The sequence below is a fragment of the Denticeps clupeoides genome, chromosome 4 (genome assembly GCF_900700375.1).
Source record: "Denticeps clupeoides chromosome 4, fDenClu1.1, whole genome shotgun sequence".
Lineage (NCBI taxonomy): Eukaryota > Metazoa > Chordata > Actinopteri > Clupeiformes > Denticipitidae > Denticeps > Denticeps clupeoides.
Genome location: NC_041710.1, coordinates 32,936,410 through 32,956,912, shown reverse-complemented (window position 1 = coordinate 32,956,912; position 20,503 = coordinate 32,936,410). Strand labels below are relative to the sequence as shown.

At 41.5% G+C, this 20,503-nt stretch overlaps 3 protein-coding genes across 4 annotated transcripts; 2 read left to right on the top strand and 1 right to left on the bottom strand.

Moving 5' to 3' along the window:
* Positions 1 to 1,195: 1,195 nt before the first annotated feature.
* On the bottom strand, positions 1,196 to 8,444 carry tmbim1a (transmembrane BAX inhibitor motif containing 1a). Of its 2 annotated transcripts, XM_028977887.1 has the most exons (14): positions 7,951 to 8,444; positions 7,645 to 7,669; positions 5,694 to 7,300; positions 4,457 to 4,792; positions 4,167 to 4,249; positions 4,014 to 4,078; positions 3,872 to 3,925; positions 3,745 to 3,795; positions 3,583 to 3,622; positions 3,435 to 3,472; positions 3,218 to 3,305; positions 2,870 to 2,965; positions 1,929 to 1,982; positions 1,196 to 1,849 (listed from the first exon to the last, which is right to left on the bottom strand). In XM_028977887.1, the coding sequence occupies exons 4-14, from the start codon at positions 4,752 to 4,754 to the stop codon at positions 1,703 to 1,705; spliced, it is 1,014 nt and encodes a 337-aa protein (XP_028833720.1). In that variant the 5' UTR covers positions 4,755 to 4,792; positions 5,694 to 7,300; positions 7,645 to 7,669; positions 7,951 to 8,444; the 3' UTR covers positions 1,196 to 1,702. The 2 variants fall into 2 exon arrangements, with proteins under 2 accessions (XP_028833720.1, XP_028833719.1); XM_028977886.1 differs by lacking the exon at positions 5,694 to 7,300 and having other exon boundaries at positions 7,951 to 8,442.
* On the top strand, positions 8,230 to 12,154 carry pnkd (PNKD metallo-beta-lactamase domain containing). The gene is made up of 9 exons (XM_028977885.1): positions 8,230 to 8,423; positions 8,876 to 8,991; positions 9,069 to 9,181; positions 9,249 to 9,307; positions 9,412 to 9,504; positions 9,821 to 9,987; positions 10,650 to 10,736; positions 10,970 to 11,085; positions 11,326 to 12,154. The coding sequence occupies exons 1-9, from the start codon at positions 8,275 to 8,277 to the stop codon at positions 11,497 to 11,499; spliced, it is 1,074 nt and encodes a 357-aa protein (XP_028833718.1). The 5' UTR covers positions 8,230 to 8,274; the 3' UTR covers positions 11,500 to 12,154.
* Positions 12,155 to 12,500: 346 nt separating this feature from the next.
* catip (ciliogenesis associated TTC17 interacting protein) lies at positions 12,501 to 17,229 on the top strand. Its single transcript, XM_028977983.1, has 9 exons — positions 12,501 to 12,815; positions 14,273 to 14,458; positions 14,567 to 14,622; positions 14,698 to 14,784; positions 15,014 to 15,181; positions 15,612 to 15,736; positions 15,876 to 15,952; positions 16,021 to 16,109; positions 16,261 to 17,229. The coding sequence occupies exons 1-9, from the start codon at positions 12,716 to 12,718 to the stop codon at positions 16,471 to 16,473; spliced, it is 1,101 nt and encodes a 366-aa protein (XP_028833816.1). The 5' UTR covers positions 12,501 to 12,715; the 3' UTR covers positions 16,474 to 17,229.
* Positions 17,230 to 20,503: the final 3,274 nt, after the last annotated feature.

The following is a 20,503-nucleotide window of genomic DNA, read 5'->3' as shown; positions in this document are numbered from 1 at the left end:
CTATGAACCAGAAGACCCAGGTTCAAATCCCACTTACTACCATTGTGTCCCTGAGCAAGACACTTAACCCCAAGTTGCTCCGGGGGGACTGTCCCTGTAACTACTGATTGTAAGTCGCTCGGCATATAAATGCTGTAAATGTAAAATGTAAACATCAATTTTATCAGGGATGAATTATAACGTTACGGAATTATTCTGTCTCCTACAGCGCTGGTTGGAATTACGCGCACGCGCACACCGCTCTTACGCAGCGGCGCATGCGTTGTAAATTCTATAAGATGGCTGCGCCCTGTAGAAGCTTTGCGAAATACCCTGCGATAAGTATGTAAGATCGTTTTAATTACAGAAATACCAGTATCCCCCATTTCTCGTGAAGGCTGACGTTGGCGCTAATGGTTACTAATATAGTTATTCATTAATGCTAAAGTTTTCCTAAGAACTTGACGAATATGTTCACTTGAATGTCACAGTATTCATGCTCTTCTTTGACAGTGTATATTGCTTCAAAGTGCTTAATTATTTTTTTTAGGCTTGCATCAGATGTGGTTAAAGCCATGGATACAGGGATCTTGTGTCAGAGTCCCGCGGTTCCTCCCACACCTCCGAACCGTGAGTTGGAGGTCGGGACCGCAATTTACGAGTGTCAGGCCAGAGCCACAAAATGACTCAAATACAGACGAAGGGCCCGAATACATCCCCAGGAAAAAGGCTAAAAACCCAATGACTAAAGTAGGCTATGCCTGGTAAGCCTGACCAATACATGAGTGTGTGTGTGTTTAGTCTTTTATGTTCCTGAACAGATGTGTATTTACATTCTTTTTATAGGATGATAGGTCTGCCCTCTGGGATCCTTGCATTCATTTTGGCTAAGAGAGAAGTGGAGAAGAACCGACAGAAGCAGTTACGGATCCGTCAGAGGATGAAGAAATCCAACGAGGGAGAGTATGACAGCGAGCGTTACGGAGTCTCTCCTAAAACACATTGATGGACTTGTGTGTTCTGACACCAGATGTGCTATTCAGAATAATAAATGGTGACTGGATGTCCAACTCCATTTAGAAATGGAGTGCATGGTTTCGCAGATTTGTATATATGCTGTTAACGCGATCTGTATTTAGTTGCATTTATGTTAATATAACTAATGAAAGAATGAGAATTAAAGAACATTCAGTTTTTCAAAGGACAAAGAAATCCCCAGCATCTCTATGATATTTATTCTCATGCTGATAAAAGATACAATACAAATAAAAGTACTAAACTCTCTCTGGTAAGGTGCAAAATATAATACATTAAATAATGACAATTTGTCTAAGCAGTATTAACATAAACAGTGCATCAAAACCTTAACTGATCATATTTTCAGATAATAAAATGTTCAGCACAAAGAAAAATGTAAAGGTTGTCCCTGAACGTACATGCATCTAATTAATCCCCCTTTAGCAACAAGTGTTGTATATTCATGAATCAGAGCAATAAACCTTCCCCTGCCCACCAACAACATAACACACATGACCAACTCATTAGTATTAACAAGGAATATGTATGCTGATGAAGCTGCTTAAAATGTGTGCTGATACACATGTGACCTTTTCCTCTAACATGTTACATATAATTTGACCTTGGATATTACGTTTTTAAAAACAGAACTTTATGCAAAAGCACACTTTAATACAAGCAGACCCTGTAATCATCATCCAATTACTCATTTTGAAAGTCCAATAATCTGAAGGAGAAAGAGGAAGATTTGGATGATATCCACATAGAGGGCGAGTGCTCCGAACACATATTCCTCAGGATTGATGGAGTGCTTGTGTTTTCCAATCAGGAGTTGTGTGTGGTAGGCCAGGAACTGAAATGAGAGCAGCAGTTTAAAGACACCTATGGAAATATTAGAATGCTTTTGTGTTGTGTCTTTCCTTTATACATACCATTGTAAACACAATAGCTCCAATTGCAGCGTAAAGCATGTGAAGCCAGAGGATCTGTGAATATGAAGATGTAACATATATTGAACACAATCTTGAACTACAGATGGGACAGTCATAGAGATTTGGAGGTGCAAATAACAGTTGCTCTGAACATTGTTCAAAATGCTGTGTAATAGGGTGGTAGTAGCCTAGTGGGTAACACACTTGCCTATGAACCAGAAGACCCAGGTTTAAATCCCACTTACTACTATATATTATAAGTCGCTCTGGATAAGGGTGTCTGGTAAATGCTGTAAATGTAAAATTATTGCTAAGCAAAACTCAGCCATGAAATTGATAAATTCAGCAAAACTGGTTCATAACAAAAAAAACATCCTACATTTCTGTTGCCACCATATTCTTATATGGTTGCATATCCAATTTTCTTTGGTTTCTGTTGTATATAGGAATGTCTGCAATCATCCTTACTGCAACTACTGGTCTTCCATTAACAAAAAGCTAGACAGAAACCAGTTTTCTACTATTACAAAGGTCATAGTTCGATTCCCAGCCAATGCAGCTCTGCTTTTGGGGCAGTGGTGGCCTAGCGGTTAAGGAAGCGGCCCCGTAATTAGAAGGTTGCCGGTTCGAATCCCGATCCGCCAAGGTGCCACTGAGGTGCCACTGAGCAAAAGCACCGTCCCCACACACTGCTCCCCGGGTGCCTGTCATGGCTGCCCACTGTTCACTCAGGGTGATGGGTTAAATGCAGAGGACTAATTTCACTGTGTGCACCGTGTGCTGTGCATCACAGTGACAATCACTTCACTTTTACTTAGAAATTATCAAATCAAACTGACTGCAAGATTACATTAAGAATATTGCCTTGTGCAGTAAGATGAAATCGTAATAAAACAAATGTGATAAAAGCCCCCTTATGAGGAACGACATACATGACTTACATATTTGTATATGAGAACAATCGAGGTGATGATGCCGGTCACCATGACAACAATCCCAAGAACACAGAACAGACCTGCACATTTGGTGAAGTCCAACTACATGGAGAAACAACACATTAGGATAATAGAGTCTCTTTTGCTATACACATAATGCATTTTATTCTGCAATAAATGGTTTAGGTAAATGAATATTTGATCAACGTTTGACATTTTTTTTTGTAACATTAACAAAATTACTTGTAAGTTAGATTAGCAGTGTTTTTGTTTTTACTGGTTTGTATTGGTGCACATTAATGTATGTGAGGGAGCCCAGAGTTACAGTAGCTCAAAAATAACTGTAAAATGTACCTTGGTCTGGATGCTGAATATAGTGACAGCAATGCACACGATTACAGTGATGCCGAGTGCCAGAAACACAGCTTTTGTGTTATAATAACTGTAGAAACACAGTAATTTAGTAAACAATTTACACACATACACAAACAGACTTATAATATACAAAATTAACACACATTTAAGACCACACCATTAAAAGACTGCCCATCATTTCTATACTGGTACACACCTGGATATGGTCCCAGTCATGTAAGACAGTGCTAATGTCTGACAATTCAAGAGAGAAAATTCACCATCAGACATAAATTGTCCAGTAGGATAATCAATATGTAATTATTTGTTAAATAAAATCCAAGATTGACTATGTTAGCACTCACGAAAAGAGTCAGAAGGATGAGGTTCAATGGGAAACGCCTCCTAAACATAAAACAATTTATCATAAAAACATCTGATTCATCATTCTGCAAAATCAGTAGCAGCATGTGTCTGATGACTTTGCATATCAAGACAAGGTCATCTGTAAGGGCAGATTAATTTACCTAAGTCTCTGACAGCAGACAAGTGATATGTGGGTGCCAAAATACACAGCACTGCACAGATAAAATGTTAGTTTAGTGGTTTAAAATGACTGAGCTGATAAGTCAATAAATACTTTAAAGCCCTTACTATGATGCCCAGTAGACCCCTGGGTTTTTGACCACAAAGGAACGAACCGGCTGTCTGTAATACATGTGAAATGTCACTTCATTACACATTATGCTCAGTTACACAATTTCCCAGGATAAACGTCACATTTTATGGGACTCACACAAAAACGAAAATGGCCACAATGCCAAAGGTGACAAGGAGTTGTACAGCCAGGATGATATAGACCTGACAAACATAAAAAGAACATTCAAAATCAACAGCCTGATCAAACACAGACTCTCTTGGAAGGGCAGACACCAACCATAAGACTTACTTTACGGATGAAGGCATGTCGAACAGTCAGACTGTCCCAGCCTCGTGACGTGACAAACCCCTCAGTATCATCACCATCATCATCTGGGGGACCACAATAACACCACACTCATTATCACAGTGTAGAGAATAAGTAGCAATTGCATTATCTCCCTCTCTTTCTCGCTCTTGCACACACATACCTCCTATTTATCCTCAGTCATATGTACATATGTATGTGTCATATTAGAGGGTCCATCTCAGCAGTGAAACTCAGGCAGACCATGAGAGAACAGGCAAAATGGCTTTTACCTCCTGTTCCATCAATGGGAATGACTGGTGGAATGATGGGTGGCATGGTGGGCATTCCAGAAGGTGGAAAACCTGGCCCCGGCATTGCACCAGGAAATGGCTGGCCAGGGTATGGTGCAGGCTGGCCAGGGTATGGTGGAGAGGGCTGGGTTTGAGGTGCCCCAGGATATGGGCCAGGCTGGGGCTGACCAGGAGGTGAAAAGCCATAGGAAGGAGGACCTGGGTATCCCCCACTCTGAGGGTTGTAGTGAGGCGAGGGCAGTTCATCGTACCCTGGGGGAAAGTCTGACCTGGACATGCTGGCTGTTTATGTCAAATGTAGCCAAGGAATAATATCTAATGGAGGAAAACAAGAGGTATTTATGGTTTTATACCTTTGTTAAAAATATTGATATACTATTGCTTTTATTAGATATTTCAATTAAATCTATACCCTTGTTTAACACCACAAAGCAATACAATGAGTAATCCTTTCAATTTATTCTCTTATAAAATAAACAATACATTTACAGCATTTATCAGACACCCTTATCCAGAGCGACTTACAATCAGTAGTTACAGGGACAGTCCCCCCCTGGAGACACTCAGGGTTAAATGTCTTGCTCAGGGACACAATGGTAGTAAGTGGGATTTGAACCTGGGTCTTCTGGTTCATAGGCAAGTGTGTTACCCACTAGGCTACTACCACCCATATTCATCACAGGCCCTTTTATGAAATAGCATTACAACACATTACACTGACATCATACCAATAATGTGCCAGTAAAGGAGGAATAGAGTCTGTATTTAAGGTTTGTGTTCACTCTGCAGCATGGCCATGACCCTGATCTGATTGAAGACTTTAAAAAAAAAAGATTAAATTAAATTTAGCTTATAATTGACTGCTGGAATGCAGTTGTCTTTCGAGTGCTGGGAAATGTGTTGGATTTAATCTGCCTCGCAAGCCTCCTGTCACCAGCCCAGACGATACACCTAAAGGTCTTAACGAGTGTAATATTTGGGTTGAAGAAACCTACAAAAAGCTTGTATTTAAAATGTATAGTCAGTGTACAGTATGTATGTACCTCTATTCTAGCTGGTAGTGTGTCAGGTCTGAAAAATGCTCAAAGCTGGCAAAGCACAACACAGAAACCAAAATATGTTTGCTGTACATTCCAAGTATTGAAACACTTATTAAAGAGAAAGAAAAAAAACCTGCCATGGAAATAATTCCACATGAAAAGAATTTGGAGCACACCTCTATGAAGAGCTGAGTCACAGTGGCGTCTTTTGCTGTGGGCAACATGGGTGGTTGCCCAGGGCAGAATCGTGGTGAGGGTGGCATCACGGGCATTGGCAAGTTTGGATTCCCTGGCATCATGATTGCATGGTCACGGATCGGTTTTCTAGTTCCCGGTTGAGGGCTCATGTCGCGAGGTGCCCCTGCTGCTTCAGGAGGCGGCAGCGAGATTCTCTGACTGGCTGGAGTAAAACACAACTAAAGTAGCTCCTTTTCGAATATGTCAGTTCCACCTTAAATTACAGCTCAGCTGGCTGTAATACCCGTATTACGCCTGTAGGGGTGTAGTTAATCGAGGCTTACAGCCAGGAAACTTGTTTCAGAAATAAAGAACGTTTAAATATGCATATGGTGATGATCTCTGAACTCAATATCCTGAACTATTAGAAAAGGTATCAAGCATTACCTGTGCATTGGACTGGTGAATGGCATTCTTTTAAAAAACGCATACAGTTTAAAAGCTCTTGGCTACTGAAAATGCACTTGTTAAGGGTAAAATAGGATGTGTAAAACATTTTTCACTCTAAAACGTACCTGGGAACTTTGCTCATAAGCACATAGATTTATGAACATGGGAATTTCAATATAAAATAAATAGTATTGCAGCCTGCAGTATTTAAGGCGGAACGAACCATTCGAAAATGGAGCTGAGAATAATGAGCCAACTTCTGTGCCTTTGTCTGTGAAGATTCTCAGTCATCCAGGTGAATTTGTCTGAAAGTTGAGTCATGGCAACTGGACTTTCTTTCTTTAATGTAGAGACATTTCATTCTGCATCCACAGAAGTTTGTCAATCTGAGGGAAGTTGGTTTGTGACCACAGATTTATCCTCCAGGTTGGTTTCACCTCACTCCCGCCTTGAATAGGCTCAGCAAGTGAAAGAAAGGCAGAGGGAGGAGGGTGGGTAGATGTGACAGCCCCGCCCTGGCAGCTCCTCCTGCCCCCATTAAGCTTGTTAATGTGGTCAACCTGGTGAAAATGTGAATTGGGCCCAATTTTCCAGGGGATGGATGAAAGGGCAGCATTATCGGTTGGAGAGAAGTTGTGTCTGAGTGAGGGGTTGTTGATTTGCGCATGCAAAGCTTCCCTCATTCCTCTCTCAGACCACCTATCTTCTCTGTCCAATATTTGAACACTCTCATCCAAAAACGAGTGTCCTTTGTCCTTCAGGTGAAGGTACACAGCTGATTCTGGCACTGAGGTGTTGCTCCTTCCGTGCTGGACCATCCTCCTGTGTAGCAGCTCGGAGCACTCTTCACCGCACTGGACAGCATACACTACATTGCTCTTCTTCTGTTTTGGTGTCAGGTCTTTGGGATGGACGAGTCTCTGTCTCAGTGTGTTCGCAGGTTTGAAATGGACCCAGAAATCCTTTTCAGTCTTTCGGACACACCAGCCATGTACGGAATGAGCAGGGATTCAGGTTGTTCTGTGGTCCAGCGCCTTTGTGTACTCTGAATTCGATCACACCCATATATGCGGGATGTCAGTATTAAGTCCTCGGTGTGCCTGCTTACTGCTGCTGGGCTGGTCTCACACCTGTCTAAAGGGAAGGGGGCAGAGTGCTTCCAAATAAAAGCACATTTCATTCATTCATTAGACTTTCAATCCAACCTCATTATGTCACAATACATTTTTCCTGGGTTGTACGAAATCACAGGGGAAAAATACAAACCAAACACTAAAGTGTCTATTCATTTACATGGGGTTGGAGGATGGGTGTTTATACTGGAGAATTGATCACTTCATTGATCGCTCTGCATAAGGGCGTCTGCCACATGCCTTACATGTAAATGTAAAAGTAGGCGCACTCCGAGGGGAAAAGAACCCGGACATTTTATACCTGTATTTATACACGAGGTGACTGTACACCCTGCTATACACGAACGTGAAATAAATCTGCACTTACCGACACGTCAGAAGGCCCTTAATTCCTACGCAACAACAAAACAGAAAGTGGAAAAATTACACAACACGCAGGAATTCCGTCACACGGAAGGTCTTACTTCAGCGGTCGGACGATTGGTCTCTTTTGTTAATGAAGGTGATAATAAACGTTCACAGTAAACGCCGTGTGTGAGTTTTACACTGGAGCCCACGGTGTCCAAACGTGTTTAAAACATTTTACAAGATCCAGCACGACAAAAAACAACAACACGGAAACCGACTGGGCGGTGGGTTAAAAGAACGCTGCTTTCCTGGGAAAACGACTTACCAGTCGCCTAAAACGACTTTATGTCGGCGCGCAGGCGGCGGTGGACGATCGTCTGCGGGTGTGCAGATGTCGGCTCCTGCGGAACAAGTTTCCTGGAATTTAGCGACTCCTCAACCAGTGGGTGGGGTCGAAAAGTTCCAGCAGACAAGTCACGCAAGGCACACACCAGAACGTGATGCATGTGTTCACCCTTTAAACTCCTGCGTGGAAGCGTACGCGGGCAGCCCTATTATATTACGATATGTTACATGAGGCGAATTGCTGGTGGAATGGGTTGAATTGCGATCACCTTTAGCTGACGTCACCCGGGCCACGCCCACCAGCATGGCGCTTCCGGTCTGGCTGGCGTGTGCGCTCGGTGCCGCTGCGTTCTCCTGCATCTGCTACCGTAAAGGCCTTGCGAGGACCACATGGAACTGCGGCGTCCTCCTGCGAATCATGGCTCGCACAGAGAAGGCGCTCTTCTGGATCGCGTGAGTGTGTCCCGTCCCTCGGAAACGCGACGGCGGCGACTTTCCACGTGACTGGCGCGTCCCCTGCTAGTGTGTGCGTGTTAGCTGGCACCCTGCGCTGTGCAAAACCCACCACTTAATAAACCACCACAAATAAAACATGTATAGGAATTAGTCGAAAGCAGTGCTGCAAGAAATGTAGTGTGATCATGTGTAAATATACACCGATATTCCATTACATTATTAAAAAAAAAACATGTGTAAACGATTCTGTGATTCTTCGGTACAGATGCCCTGATCCAATTCACTGTAGGCATTTTAGTGATGGACATATGTTAGCATGGGCACCCTGATTTATCTGCACCTATGCGGCCTCATAACCTCCAGACTCCATTTTTAATGCAGATTCGATAAGTCCTTTTCACTAATACGCTCTTAACAGTTAGTTCTTTGTTTCCCTTTTCTCTTTGCAGTTATTGGCTATACACCCGAACAAGACTTGGCTACATGTTTTACAAGCGGCAGCTGAGGAAAGCTCGTGAGCGATATCCTGCTGGACACTCAAAAACACAGACTACTATAATAAATGGTTTGTTTCATGGGTTAGGTGTACATGTGGATAAAATGTGGGAAAATGCAGTAAAAAGAGCTTGGTTCCTATCACAGGCATCAAGATTACACCCATCCCTGCACTGTCTGACAACTACAGCTATATGATCGTTGACACCTCATCTAACTTTGCAGTGGTTGTCGATCCCACCGACCCACAGTCTGTTCAGGTATGATCTGCATGAACCAGTTTGAATATGGAGATACAGCAGTATAACAGTGTTTTTATGTATCCAGGCCTACCTGGAAGAGGAGAGGGTGACCTTGGAAGCCATTCTCTGCACACATAAACACTGGTGAGATAAGTCCAACAACAGCCCCAGTTTCATTTTGATTATTTTGTATTTTAATGCTTTGTGCTTTATTTTCTGATCTGAAACATTGTGTTTTGTGTGTGCAGGGACCACAGTGGAGGCAACAGAATCCTCAGAAGGCTGTATAACTCATGTAGGGTGTATGGGAACAATATGGACAATATTCCTGGATTGACACAGTAAGGCTTATTTACTCTGTTACACTGCATTAATGCAACCCAGCCACTTGTCACAAGCCCGGGACAATGGGGAGGGGTGCATCAAGAAGGGCAGCTGACATAAAACTTTTGCAATTGTGTGTACAACCTTCCCCTGTGGCAAAAGAAGGAGAACACAGCAGTAATGCTTTGAAAAAAAGACGTTATATGAAATGTATGAAAGCGCTAAAACCACAAATGATTTTCAGCATCTTCACACAGTATTTCTGAGAATTTGTTTTGATTTAATACAGTTTGTATCCAAGGCCTGATTCTGTTCCATGTTTGTCTTTCTCAGCCCATTGGCCGATAAAGACACTATAGAGATTGGGACATGCCTGCGTTTCAGAGCCTTCTACACGCCTGGCCATACAGTTGGCCATATAATCTACCTCCTGGATGGTCGCAGTTATGGTGGCCCTAGCTGTCTCTTTTCCGGGGATCTGGTGTTCCTCTCAGGCTGTGGTAAATCTTGATACTACTCATCATCTTGGAAAAGATAATTTCCCCTTAATTTCACAGGTTTATCTATGTTATCAAAGGAGAAGGTTTGATGCTGTCCCCATGTTGGCACATTAGGTGAATTGGCCACTAAATTGTCAATAGGTATGGGTTTGCTGGTAGTGACCTTGAGTAGGACTAAGCGGTTATGGAAAGTGAAATTTATTTATATGTAATCTGGAAAATATGTTTCAACAAAGGAGTGTGTGCAACTGTAGCATCAGGTTAAACAATGTATAACAGGGGCATGTCTTCCTTTATCACTGTTGTAATTAACATATAGTCATGGGAGTCCATAATGGGAGGCCAAAACTGTGTTGTTTCTTCATTATTACAAATTCGTCATGAATCGTGATCCATACATAAGAGCAAGCTGCTGGCTTGATACAATATGAATGAAAGAGTGTCGTGTGGTAAACTTGCTTGACTTAATTAATTACTTTAGTTGTACCGTAGAAATTGGGCTAAATTCATTTCAGTCATTTTAAAGTTGGATGGTCCTCTTGGTGAATTCTGGTGTGGAATCTGATCTGAAGTATTCCTGGACTGGCTATACATGCTTATTGCGTAAATCACACCTATTTACACAACTTTTAGGTGCTGAATCGATTTTCTCCTGTCCTCAGGGAGGATGTTTGAGGGCAGTGCCTTGACAATGCTGTCATCACTGGACACAGTTTCCTCCTTGAATGATGAGACTCTTCTCTGGCCAGGTATGTTATGTTATGGGTGATATATCCAGCACTCACCGAGGAAAATTAGGATTAATAAAAAAAAAAAAAAATATATATATATATACACACACACACACACACACACACAAAACGCAAAGAAGAATGTTTATTATTGAGGTGACATATGCACATCTGCAGTATATAGTTAACAGGCATTCCGCTTTTCAGTGACACATGAAAGTGGCTGAATCTCTGCATATAACCCTGCTCAGGTCATGAGTACGCAGAAGACAATCTGCTGTTTGCTGCAGACGTGGAGCCTGGCAATGTTGCACGTGAACAGAAGTTGCAGTGGGTCTTACAGCAGAGGAGTCAAAGACTGTGCACTGTGAGGATACAAGACTACTACAGTTACTACTCATCTACTATGCTCATATTCTTTGTTTTGAAAAGTCACCTACACTATTTTGCTTAACATATTCAGGTGTTTTAGTCATTTCCGTGGCCGCAGGTGTATAAAATCAAACACCACCACTGGCCAGAGTCCTGCTGTCTGTCTGATGGACGAGTCATTTGAATCTGTTATACCTACTTGAATAAATAAAAATAACTGTTTTCCCCCCTTCAGAGTCCCTCAACATTAGGTGAGGAGAAGGAGTACAACCCTTTCCTGCGAAGCCACACCCAGGGCCTGCAGTGGGCACTAGGGCTTAAACAGAACCCAGATGAGGACTGGACCGCATACAGGGCCCGAGTACTGGAGGAGTTGCGCAGGCGCAAGGACTTATACAAGAGACGATAGTGAAGAGGACTTCATATAAACCATTCCTACCTGTAGTACAGTCCCTGTCAATGTGAATTAGAAACGGGGACGAGTTTGCTGTGCTCTGATTTCCTCTTAAAGTTTTGGTTTGATGGTTTATTTTTTATTATTAGTTTCAACTTTTTTTTGTTGTTGTTCACATTCCAACCTAAATGTTCCAAAGCCTCTCATCCAATGGTTTACATGTGTGTAGAGGGCAGAGAAGCTGGGGAGGTTTTTTCGCATTGGCAATTGTAGCAATAACCCATCAAAGATGTGACAATGGCCATATTTATATTATTCCTTGCAAAAACAGCCAATTAGGCTATATATCAGACAGGAACTACTGTATGCTCATTTTTACAAATTTTGTCAATATCTTAAATGCAAATGCGTACTTTTTTACAGTGTTTCAGTAATCTCTTTAATGTAAGGAGAGTTTTACTACTTCTGTATACATCCACGCACAGGGAGAATACTTGAACAATACTTGAAAAGTTATCTGGAACTAATCAACGTTATCTGCAGGTTATTCTGAATTTTAAAAATAACACTTTCAGTTAATACCAAGCTGTAAGCAGGCAGATGAAATGTTCGTGCTGGTCCTCAACTCTACTGTATGAATTTTCTGATAAACTTTGAAGTTTCATTTTAACCGAGATATTGCGTATTGTTTTATACCCTCCAGTTGACATTTGTAGTGTGTGTGTGTGTGTGTGTGTGTGTGTGTGTGTGTGTGTGTGTGTGTGTGTGTGTGTGTGTGTTACCGTAAATTGTCTAGTATGTCAGCCGTAAGTTCCATGCTTTCTGCCGTACGAGCGAACTGCACTCTTTAGTTAAATTAAATGTTATTTAGTATGTACATATGATAGTCAGCGATGTTGGGCTTTTTTGAATGATGGATATAACGATACTAATTATTGCTGCGCTTATACTATCTACAATGTGGTGCAGGCGTCGTCACCACGGCAACCAGACATGTCACCCAGGAAGCAACGTAATCCGGCAAACATCAATTGTCGCTTTGCAAACACTTGAATCACAAAAAGCAAATGCAGACGCCATACGGTCAATAAATTATTAAAAGCCTCAGGAGCTTTTACTGTCAAAACGACGTGGTAAAGGCGTCTGTGAGGAGAGGGAAGCTTACACGACATTAGACGACACGCCGCGTCCTGGGAAGCAGGTCCTCTTTGAAATCGTGTCAGATTTCTGAATGCTTTCCGCGTTAACAGGGTTTATGGAGGATTCGTCACAGAAGCGGACGCTGGAGGTAAAAGCCTCCGGCCCGGCGCTCGACCTGCTGGCCAGTGTGGGTGAGTCGAGTCGAGCAGGAGATCCGAGCATCACAAGAAACAAACCGCCGAGTCAGATGCGGCGTATGCTCTGTGAACGGACATGAAAGTCCTATAAGAATATCTGGGAAATAATCAGAATATAAAACATTCAAACTGAAAAATGAGATTTCAGATTTGTCTGTCTGCGTGCTTGCCCGTGGCGTAAATGTAAAATCTAATTTTCACCTGACAACATATAAATAATAAATATATATATACACATAAACATGTACATGAATGAATTTAATTAATTATTTATCAGAATTCTACACACAACACGCCATAATGACAACATGAAAAAAGTTTATTTGAGGTTTTGGCAAATGTATAAAAAATGTAAAAACTAAAAATGTAAAAATATGCACTGTACATAAACACATTTACTATGTGTTAATATCCCCTATTATGGGACACTGTGGATGGAATGAGGCAGCAAAAAGACCAATATATATTGGCCCCATTAATTATTGTCCGAACGGTGAGTCAAGATACGCTGGATCCAGGCAGTTCAAGAGCTGACTAATTTTCGGCTGGTCTGAAGTGTGTTATCTGGGGTATTACCTGCGAGGGGGAAACATTAGGTCTTAGCCGGTCCTCCACCCACTACGAAGAAGGAGGTAAGGTCCTTCTTGGGGTTTGTGAGATGGTATAGGAAATCGGTCATTGCAATAAACCTTTCCAGCATCTTATGAACTCTTCGTGTGTAGTCTTGAAGAGTCCCAACTTCGACCTGGCCTTTATGGTCCAGACCAATGCCTCGGGGCTTGGTCTTAGAGCTGTGTGGTTGCAGGGGAGGAACTGAACCGTCATCCAATCCGCTCTTTCCTAGAGCAACTAGTTACTCAGCGGTGTCTAATGTCTAGCTATTAAGTTGGACACTCTGAAATACTAACAAGTACAAACCAAACACATAGAATATGGTGCAAATTTACACTCACTGTGCAATTTCAGGATTGGGTGAATTGAAAAAATATTCTTAAGAAAAGTTCAGCATAATAACATATCTAACCAATCTATAGAAGAAAAATACATATAAACTTGCACATAAAGACACTTTTACTGCTGTTCTCAGAGGTTTGATGTGAACAGGAAGCCTCAATCACACCATGGTCAGCATGGAGCGGTCTATTAAGTAGGCACTTTTATTGGGTCAGCACTTATACCATATGCAACAAACTTTAATGCACTCTATATCATTTCTATTAGAACTCGGTTCAGCATTTTTCTATTTTTGGTCGATCATGGTAAATAGATGGTTATTTAGGAGATTTTAATAGAAGAGAGATTATATGATGTGCAGGCCGGGGAGGGTCGGTCCAGGTCGATACATTTCTGTTATCCTTTTGTTACCTGCCAGGTTTGGAATCCTCTGAAACACTTGAAGACTGATTAACTGAGTCAGCAATGATGTGTAAAGTGGATCACTGTTTTCTCAGGGCACCATGAGCTGCAGAAGTGCCTTTTCACAGACTCTCTAGTGGCCGTATCTGCCTCTGGTCGGGAGCTGGGTGAGTTCTGTATCAGTGTGCAGAAGGCAGGCTACAACGAGGAGCCATGCTACCTGGTCCATGCGAACAGCCATGGCTTGATTGATGGTATCCCCTGTGGCACTTCTGTAATGGGTGAGTCCTACCACCATTGATGTATATGGAAAAAGGATGAAATCAGGAGGTTCCGTTGTGTATCGTGTTGATCAGGTACGAGAGTGACAAAATGTTGTTTGGTTGCAGCCTATGTTTCCAGAACACTGGAAACATTGGAGCAGAAGCATCATGAATATGTGATGGTATGTTTTCGTCCACATTTTAATCATCTTGTGAGTGTTCTGACATTTATAATGTGTTTGTTCTTTTCTTCTCAGCTGAAGGACCACAGTCTAGACAGGAAGTCACATATAGTGAGAAGTGAGGGCCAACTTGTTGTGAATAAAGTGATCACTGAGGGAGAGGTGAGGACATTAAAACCATTTATTCACTAAATACGTTTCATTACGTTGACATAAATAATGACATAACATGTATCAGGAAATGGGAGTGCATTTCCCTATCTCCCATTAAATACAATCTAAAGGTTGTTGAAATGTTTCACATTAAACCATGCCTCGTGCCATTTTTCTTTTTCTGTCTGAATCACCTATTTCTTGAATAAATGAAACTGGATCTTTCTGTTGCCTGTAGAAAGTGAGGGAGGACACCAGTATGTTTCCTCTGAGCTCTGTGCAGGGCTTTGTGTCTGAAGCTGCCAACCTCCTCATTATGCGCATTTTAGCCCTGCGCAAGGTTCTTCCAGAAAATATGGTGTTCCTGTCCTTTGATTCAGAGATGAATATGTCTTCTTCTACCTATGTGAGTAACTCTGATTTTAAGGGTTGCTTTATTAATGACATTGCAAAAAGCCATATACACCATAAAATAAGAAAAGCAGACCAGAAAATAGTTAGAATAGGATTGAGAATCATAATTCAGGATGACTGAGAACCTTCACAGATAATTCAGCATCATATCATATATTTTTTTATGATAAATTGAATACCAACCCAAGAAGCCTAATGAATATGCATTCAGAGTTATGGTTTTTTTTAAGTGTGTCTGTGTGTGTGTGTGTGTGTGTGTGTGTGTGTACATTTATTATTATTATTATTATTAGACGAAAATAGCTTAATGGGTTTATGACTGTTTTTATGTACATGTTATACAGTGTGCAGACCTTGGGGGATGTGTACTGTATGTTACCTCAATGAGTTGATAGTCAGGTGTGTCTTCTGCTCTGTTCAAGAGGAGCCTTGGGTCAATGCAGCAGATGGTGGGAGCAGAGGAGGCAGATGTTTTTGGCATTGAGAGGACTGTTGAGACTGCTGGGATCCTCAGAGCAACATGGCACTGCTATTTCCTGTGTGACGGGTAGGCACCATCATGCTGAAAGTGAAAGTGATTGTTCCTGTCACTAAAAAAAATTCCTCGTATGTGCAAACAAACCTGGACATAAAGCTTATTTGGATTATTTTTCCTTTTTTAATTCACAATGTGGGTACACCTACAGTCATTTAACAAACAGAGCTCAGGTTGGCTCACCAGTGACAATGAAGCTCCAGAAATTACCTGATCTGATTGGAGAAGGTAAGATCTTCTGAGCATCTGACTGTTATATGTGACTTTTTATTAACTCACCACAGCATTTTTTTAAGAACTGAGGGATAAGGAACCCATTTTGGAAAAGAAGCCCCTTATATGGGAGGATGACATGCAGCTGTATTCAACATTTCTTGACCAAAAGGTATTGCATTATGTATTTTAAAAGAATTCTTACATATTTAAAATTGAGAATTCCTAACAAATTGTATTATAATGAAGCCCCTAACATTTTACCATGACGGTGTCATTCAACAGCCACTTCCTTTAATCTGTGCTTTATGTTCATTAAACAGGAGCAGCTGAAGGCAGACCATGTTTCATACTTGAAACAACACCCTGAACTAAGGGCCCTGATGTTGGACTTCATGCAGTTTCTTTTGCTAAGAAAACCCAGTGATGTCTTTTCATTTGCCAGTGACTATTTTGCAGCTTTCTCTTCTAAGCATTCTACCAGGGAGACCTTTACAGCCTCCCAGACCGCGACATCTGAAAACTCAGCAAACTAGCTGTGGCATCTTAAAACAGTTTAAACCATTTCTGATACTTACAGTTTATTTTCGAATATTTACACTTGAATTCTTATCTCTCTTTATTGTGTGGCTGCATTACATTATGACACCTTGTGACATGTCTTAATCAAGACTCTATTATAGATTAAATATTTAATTTGTTTTGGTAATTTTCATCACCGAAAGACAAGGACCAAGAGTAAATCATATATACAGATATTCAATAAAAGCTCGTAACACCTTTGTAGATTAAAGGCCAACACCAGAGGCAGTATTCATTGTTTTACATTGTTGCACATTCATATATCTATTTTCACGATACAAAATTCATTCAAAGTTCATATAATGGTGTAAGCATGGCTGCACCCTCAATTCCTTCAGTAAGAACTCAACATGGACAAATTGTGATTCTTTTACTCCATGTTGCCATCTGTGTGTCAGAATTTCATTTATGCCTTTATTTAATTATCGCCATCTTACTGCTGTTTAGCACATTCTGGTTGAATCGTTAGTCTTACCTATAGTAACTATTGTGACATATTGTTAACCCCTCCAGGGTTAGCTTTGGTCTTGGTAGCTACAGACTGTAAACCACTCTGGAAAAGGGTGTCTGCCAAATGCTGTAAATGTATCAACATTATTTCATTGATTTTTAGCGCTGTCCATCTTCTTTTTTATTTGATGTTACTCTTGTTATTCTTGCACTGTCTGTGTCGCATGTTTGCCCTTTAAGTAGCCCAGTTTGTTTTTGTCGCACACATCACTTTATGTTAGTATGTAACTTTGTTTAAATGTTACATGTAGCACCAGGTTCCGGAGAAACGTTGTTTCGTTTCACTATGTACTGTCTAACATGTATGTGGCTGAAATGACAATAAAGATTCATTTGAACTTGAACTGAGATTGAACCAGGCAGCAGACACATCACATTATATACTATTGACACCTTGTCTGTACCCCAATTTAATGTAAAAATTTGTAAAAGAATACGATCATGACATGGGGCCAATGATCAAAAGAAACAGTTCGGAAATATGGTGGGGGCGGCATTTGTTGGTGTCTTCTCTCTGTACTACTGCCCTTCTCTGACTGTGTAACACAATTCAAATACAAACAGCTCAACAAAGCCTAGCAATGGTAGCTGAAAGACACCGGTAATCTTCATGATGAGCCCTGTAGCGTTACCACTCATACATTTATGCTTTTATCCAAATCAAGAAGAATTTGTATGGATTTGTAGAGAACTAGACAATGAACTGCACACAATACATTTTTCAGACAAAGAAAATATAAATGTTTTGGTTTGGGGGTGGGTTTTTTGGGGCAGGGTTTTGGAACGTCACGTGGTGAAGGCTGATTGCAGAGTGCAGGTGGGGAGGAGGAGATATGGAGAGCAGACATGTCTTTGTACAGGGGCAGTGTGTGTGCATCGTCCCCACACACTGCTCCCCGGGCGCCTGTCATGGCTGCCCACTGCTCATTCAGGGTGATGGGTTAAATGCAGAGGACAAATTTCACTGTGTGCATTGTGTGCTGTGTGCCATAGCCGGGGGAGATAGTTGGGTAGTTGTAGTTAGGGGGGACTGGAACTAGTTCAACGTAGTGAGGGAATTGGGGGGAGATATTTAGCTATGCAGAGAAATTTACAGGTGCAGCTGGCGGTGGAGGAGAGCGGGACTCGGAGTGGCGGCTGAGCGCGTCACCGACGAGGGCCAGAGAGCATTGTGGGTTGGGTTGGTTTTAAATGCCGGTCCGGGTCAGAGAGAGCTCGGGGTCTGGTTGGTTTTAAATGCTGGTCCGGATCAGAGAGCGTTGGGGCTCTGGTTGGTTTTAAATGCTGGTTTGGATCAGAGAGCGCTGGGGCTCTGGTTGGTTTTAAATGCTGGTTCGGATCAGAGAGCGCTGGGGCTCTGGTTGGTTTTAAATGAGAGTCCGGGCCAAAGAGCATTGGGGGTCTGGTTGGTTTTAAATGCTGTTCCGGGCAAGAGAGCGTTGGGGCTCTGGTTGGTTTTAAATGCTGGTTCGGATCAGAGAGCGTTGGGGCTCTGGTTGGTTTTAAATGTCCTTCGTTTTATGAGTGATTGATGTGTATGTGTGTTTATTGATGTATGATCATTACGATCATTGTTCATTACGATTATTAAATAAATGTATTGTATTTTTCTACATCCCTGGTGTGATGTGGTCTCTGGACCTGACCAGATTACAAAAAAAGCAACCCTTAGTGGGGTAATTCCGTTACACGACCACTGTCCACATTGAAATGGCTGTGGAAGTGGAATCATTAGTAGCTATGATTAAAACATCAGTCTTCCTAAATCTGCATGCACGAGTACACCTGCATCATTTGAAGTCATGGCAATGCAAATCTCCCCTTTTGTTAAAATATCCGGAATGGTGTGACCCCTTCCTAGTGCGAGATACGCAGGGGGGATTTTCATGTCAAACAGATCACAGATGTGACTCAACTGGGATAAATGGAGTGAGTTTAATGGAGGAGAATGCATCACTGCACAGCTGCATGTGATATTTTACTATGAAAGGTACAGGTTTGAGATCTGGCTTTGTATATGCTTTATAATTAGACATTATAAATAAAGTGTCATAGAAAAAAAAAGTAAACAGTCCATGCGATGAACAATGAAATGTCAGTCGCTGAATGGGCAGAGCAGGCTGTACCTGCTGCAGAGTCTCAGGTTTTTTGGAGTGAAGCAGAAGAACTTTTATGACTCTGTGGTGGCCTCAGCCATCTTTTGTGATGTGGTCTGCTGGGGACAGGAAGAGACTGAACAGGCTGATACAGATGACCAGCTCTGTTCTAGGATGCTCTCTGGACCCAGTGGAGGGGGTGAGTGACAGGTGTATGGTGGCTAAGCTATCATCCCTCCTGGGGGATGTCTCCCACTCCATGCAGGAGATTGGCAGCATTGAGCAGGCTGCGGCACCCACAATGTGGGACTGAGAGATTCAGAAGGTCTTTCCTACCAACCGCTCTCAGGCTCTACAACAGCTGACCACTCAACGAACACATCCAGTACACCATCTCCATTTTTATGTGTAGATATATCAACTCTGTACATATGTACACTCACTTATATTCTATATATACAGACATACACAAATATATTTTCATATATACTGATATTTTTAGTATTCTAATCCACTGATTTTTCAGTTTATTTATTTGTATTATACAGTCTGGATATTCCCTATGCTACTGTCTGCTGCTGTGACAATGTAAATTTCCCACTTGTGGGACTAATAAAGGACAATCTTAATGGGTCATGGAAAAAGAGTGATGTTGTGTGTGTTATGTTTTGTTCGTTAGTTTACAAATAAAAAAAACACAATTTTTTTTAAATTTCCAGACATGCCACATATCTAGTTTAGTAGTGGGGGTGGAGGTGAACAGGCATGTAAGATGCCAATGATATAATGAATGTTTAAGCAGCTCAAAAACATGGACAATTTAAAAAAACATTTGCAACTTCCAGGTCGCAAAAAGTGGACACCTGGTCACCCTACCTAAATTTTGGGGGAACATTATTTCCTGGTAGCCAGGATATTGGTTAAAATTGACTTACAGCAATACATCAGCAACATGTAATTATGAGTCATTTTAAAAAAGTATGGGGGGAACTTGATATTACTTATTTTAAAATTCAGTTCATTTCTACATATTGTAAATACATGATATTAGTTGGCCTAGTGGGTCCAGAGTTGCTGTAAGCCTGTTTTAACAGGGGGGAACCCAATATCCTGGTTACCAGGAAATAATGTTACCCCAATATTTAGGTAGGGTGATCAGGCGTCCTCTTTTTAAGACCTGGAACTTGCGTATGTTTTTTTATTACTTTATTTTATTGATCATCTTACATGCCTATTCACCTCCACCCCTACTTTCCCGTAACAGCCGGACTCGATTCTCCTCGTGTCGCATCAGGCGCTGTGTGTCGCCACGTCTCTCTCCTCTTCTTAGTATCATCATTAACATTCCACATTCTTCATATTACACATGGACTTTCCC

Coding starts and splice junctions, on each gene's coding strand:
- tmbim1a (XM_028977887.1), bottom strand. CDS start 4,754: ATGTCCAGGTCAGACTTTCCCCCAGGGTACGATGAACTGCCCTCGCCT. Junction 3,473..3,582: donor TCATCCTTCTGACTCTTTTC/GTGAGTGCTAAC, acceptor TTGAATTGTCAG/ACATTAGCACTGTCTTACAT. Junction 3,306..3,434: donor ATGACTGGGACCATATCCAG/GTGTGTACCAGT, acceptor GTGTTTCTACAG/TTATTATAACACAAAAGCTG.
- pnkd (XM_028977885.1), top strand. CDS start 8,275: ATGGCGCTTCCGGTCTGGCTGGCGTGTGCGCTCGGTGCCGCTGCGTTC. Junction 8,992..9,068: donor ACAGACTACTATAATAAATG/GTTTGTTTCATG, acceptor TTCCTATCACAG/GCATCAAGATTACACCCATC. Junction 9,505..9,820: donor AATATTCCTGGATTGACACA/GTAAGGCTTATT, acceptor TGTCTTTCTCAG/CCCATTGGCCGATAAAGACA.
- catip (XM_028977983.1), top strand. CDS start 12,716: ATGCTTTCCGCGTTAACAGGGTTTATGGAGGATTCGTCACAGAAGCGG. Junction 15,737..15,875: donor TGCTATTTCCTGTGTGACGG/GTAGGCACCATC, acceptor GTACACCTACAG/TCATTTAACAAACAGAGCTC. Junction 16,110..16,260: donor CAACATTTCTTGACCAAAAG/GTATTGCATTAT, acceptor TTCATTAAACAG/GAGCAGCTGAAGGCAGACCA.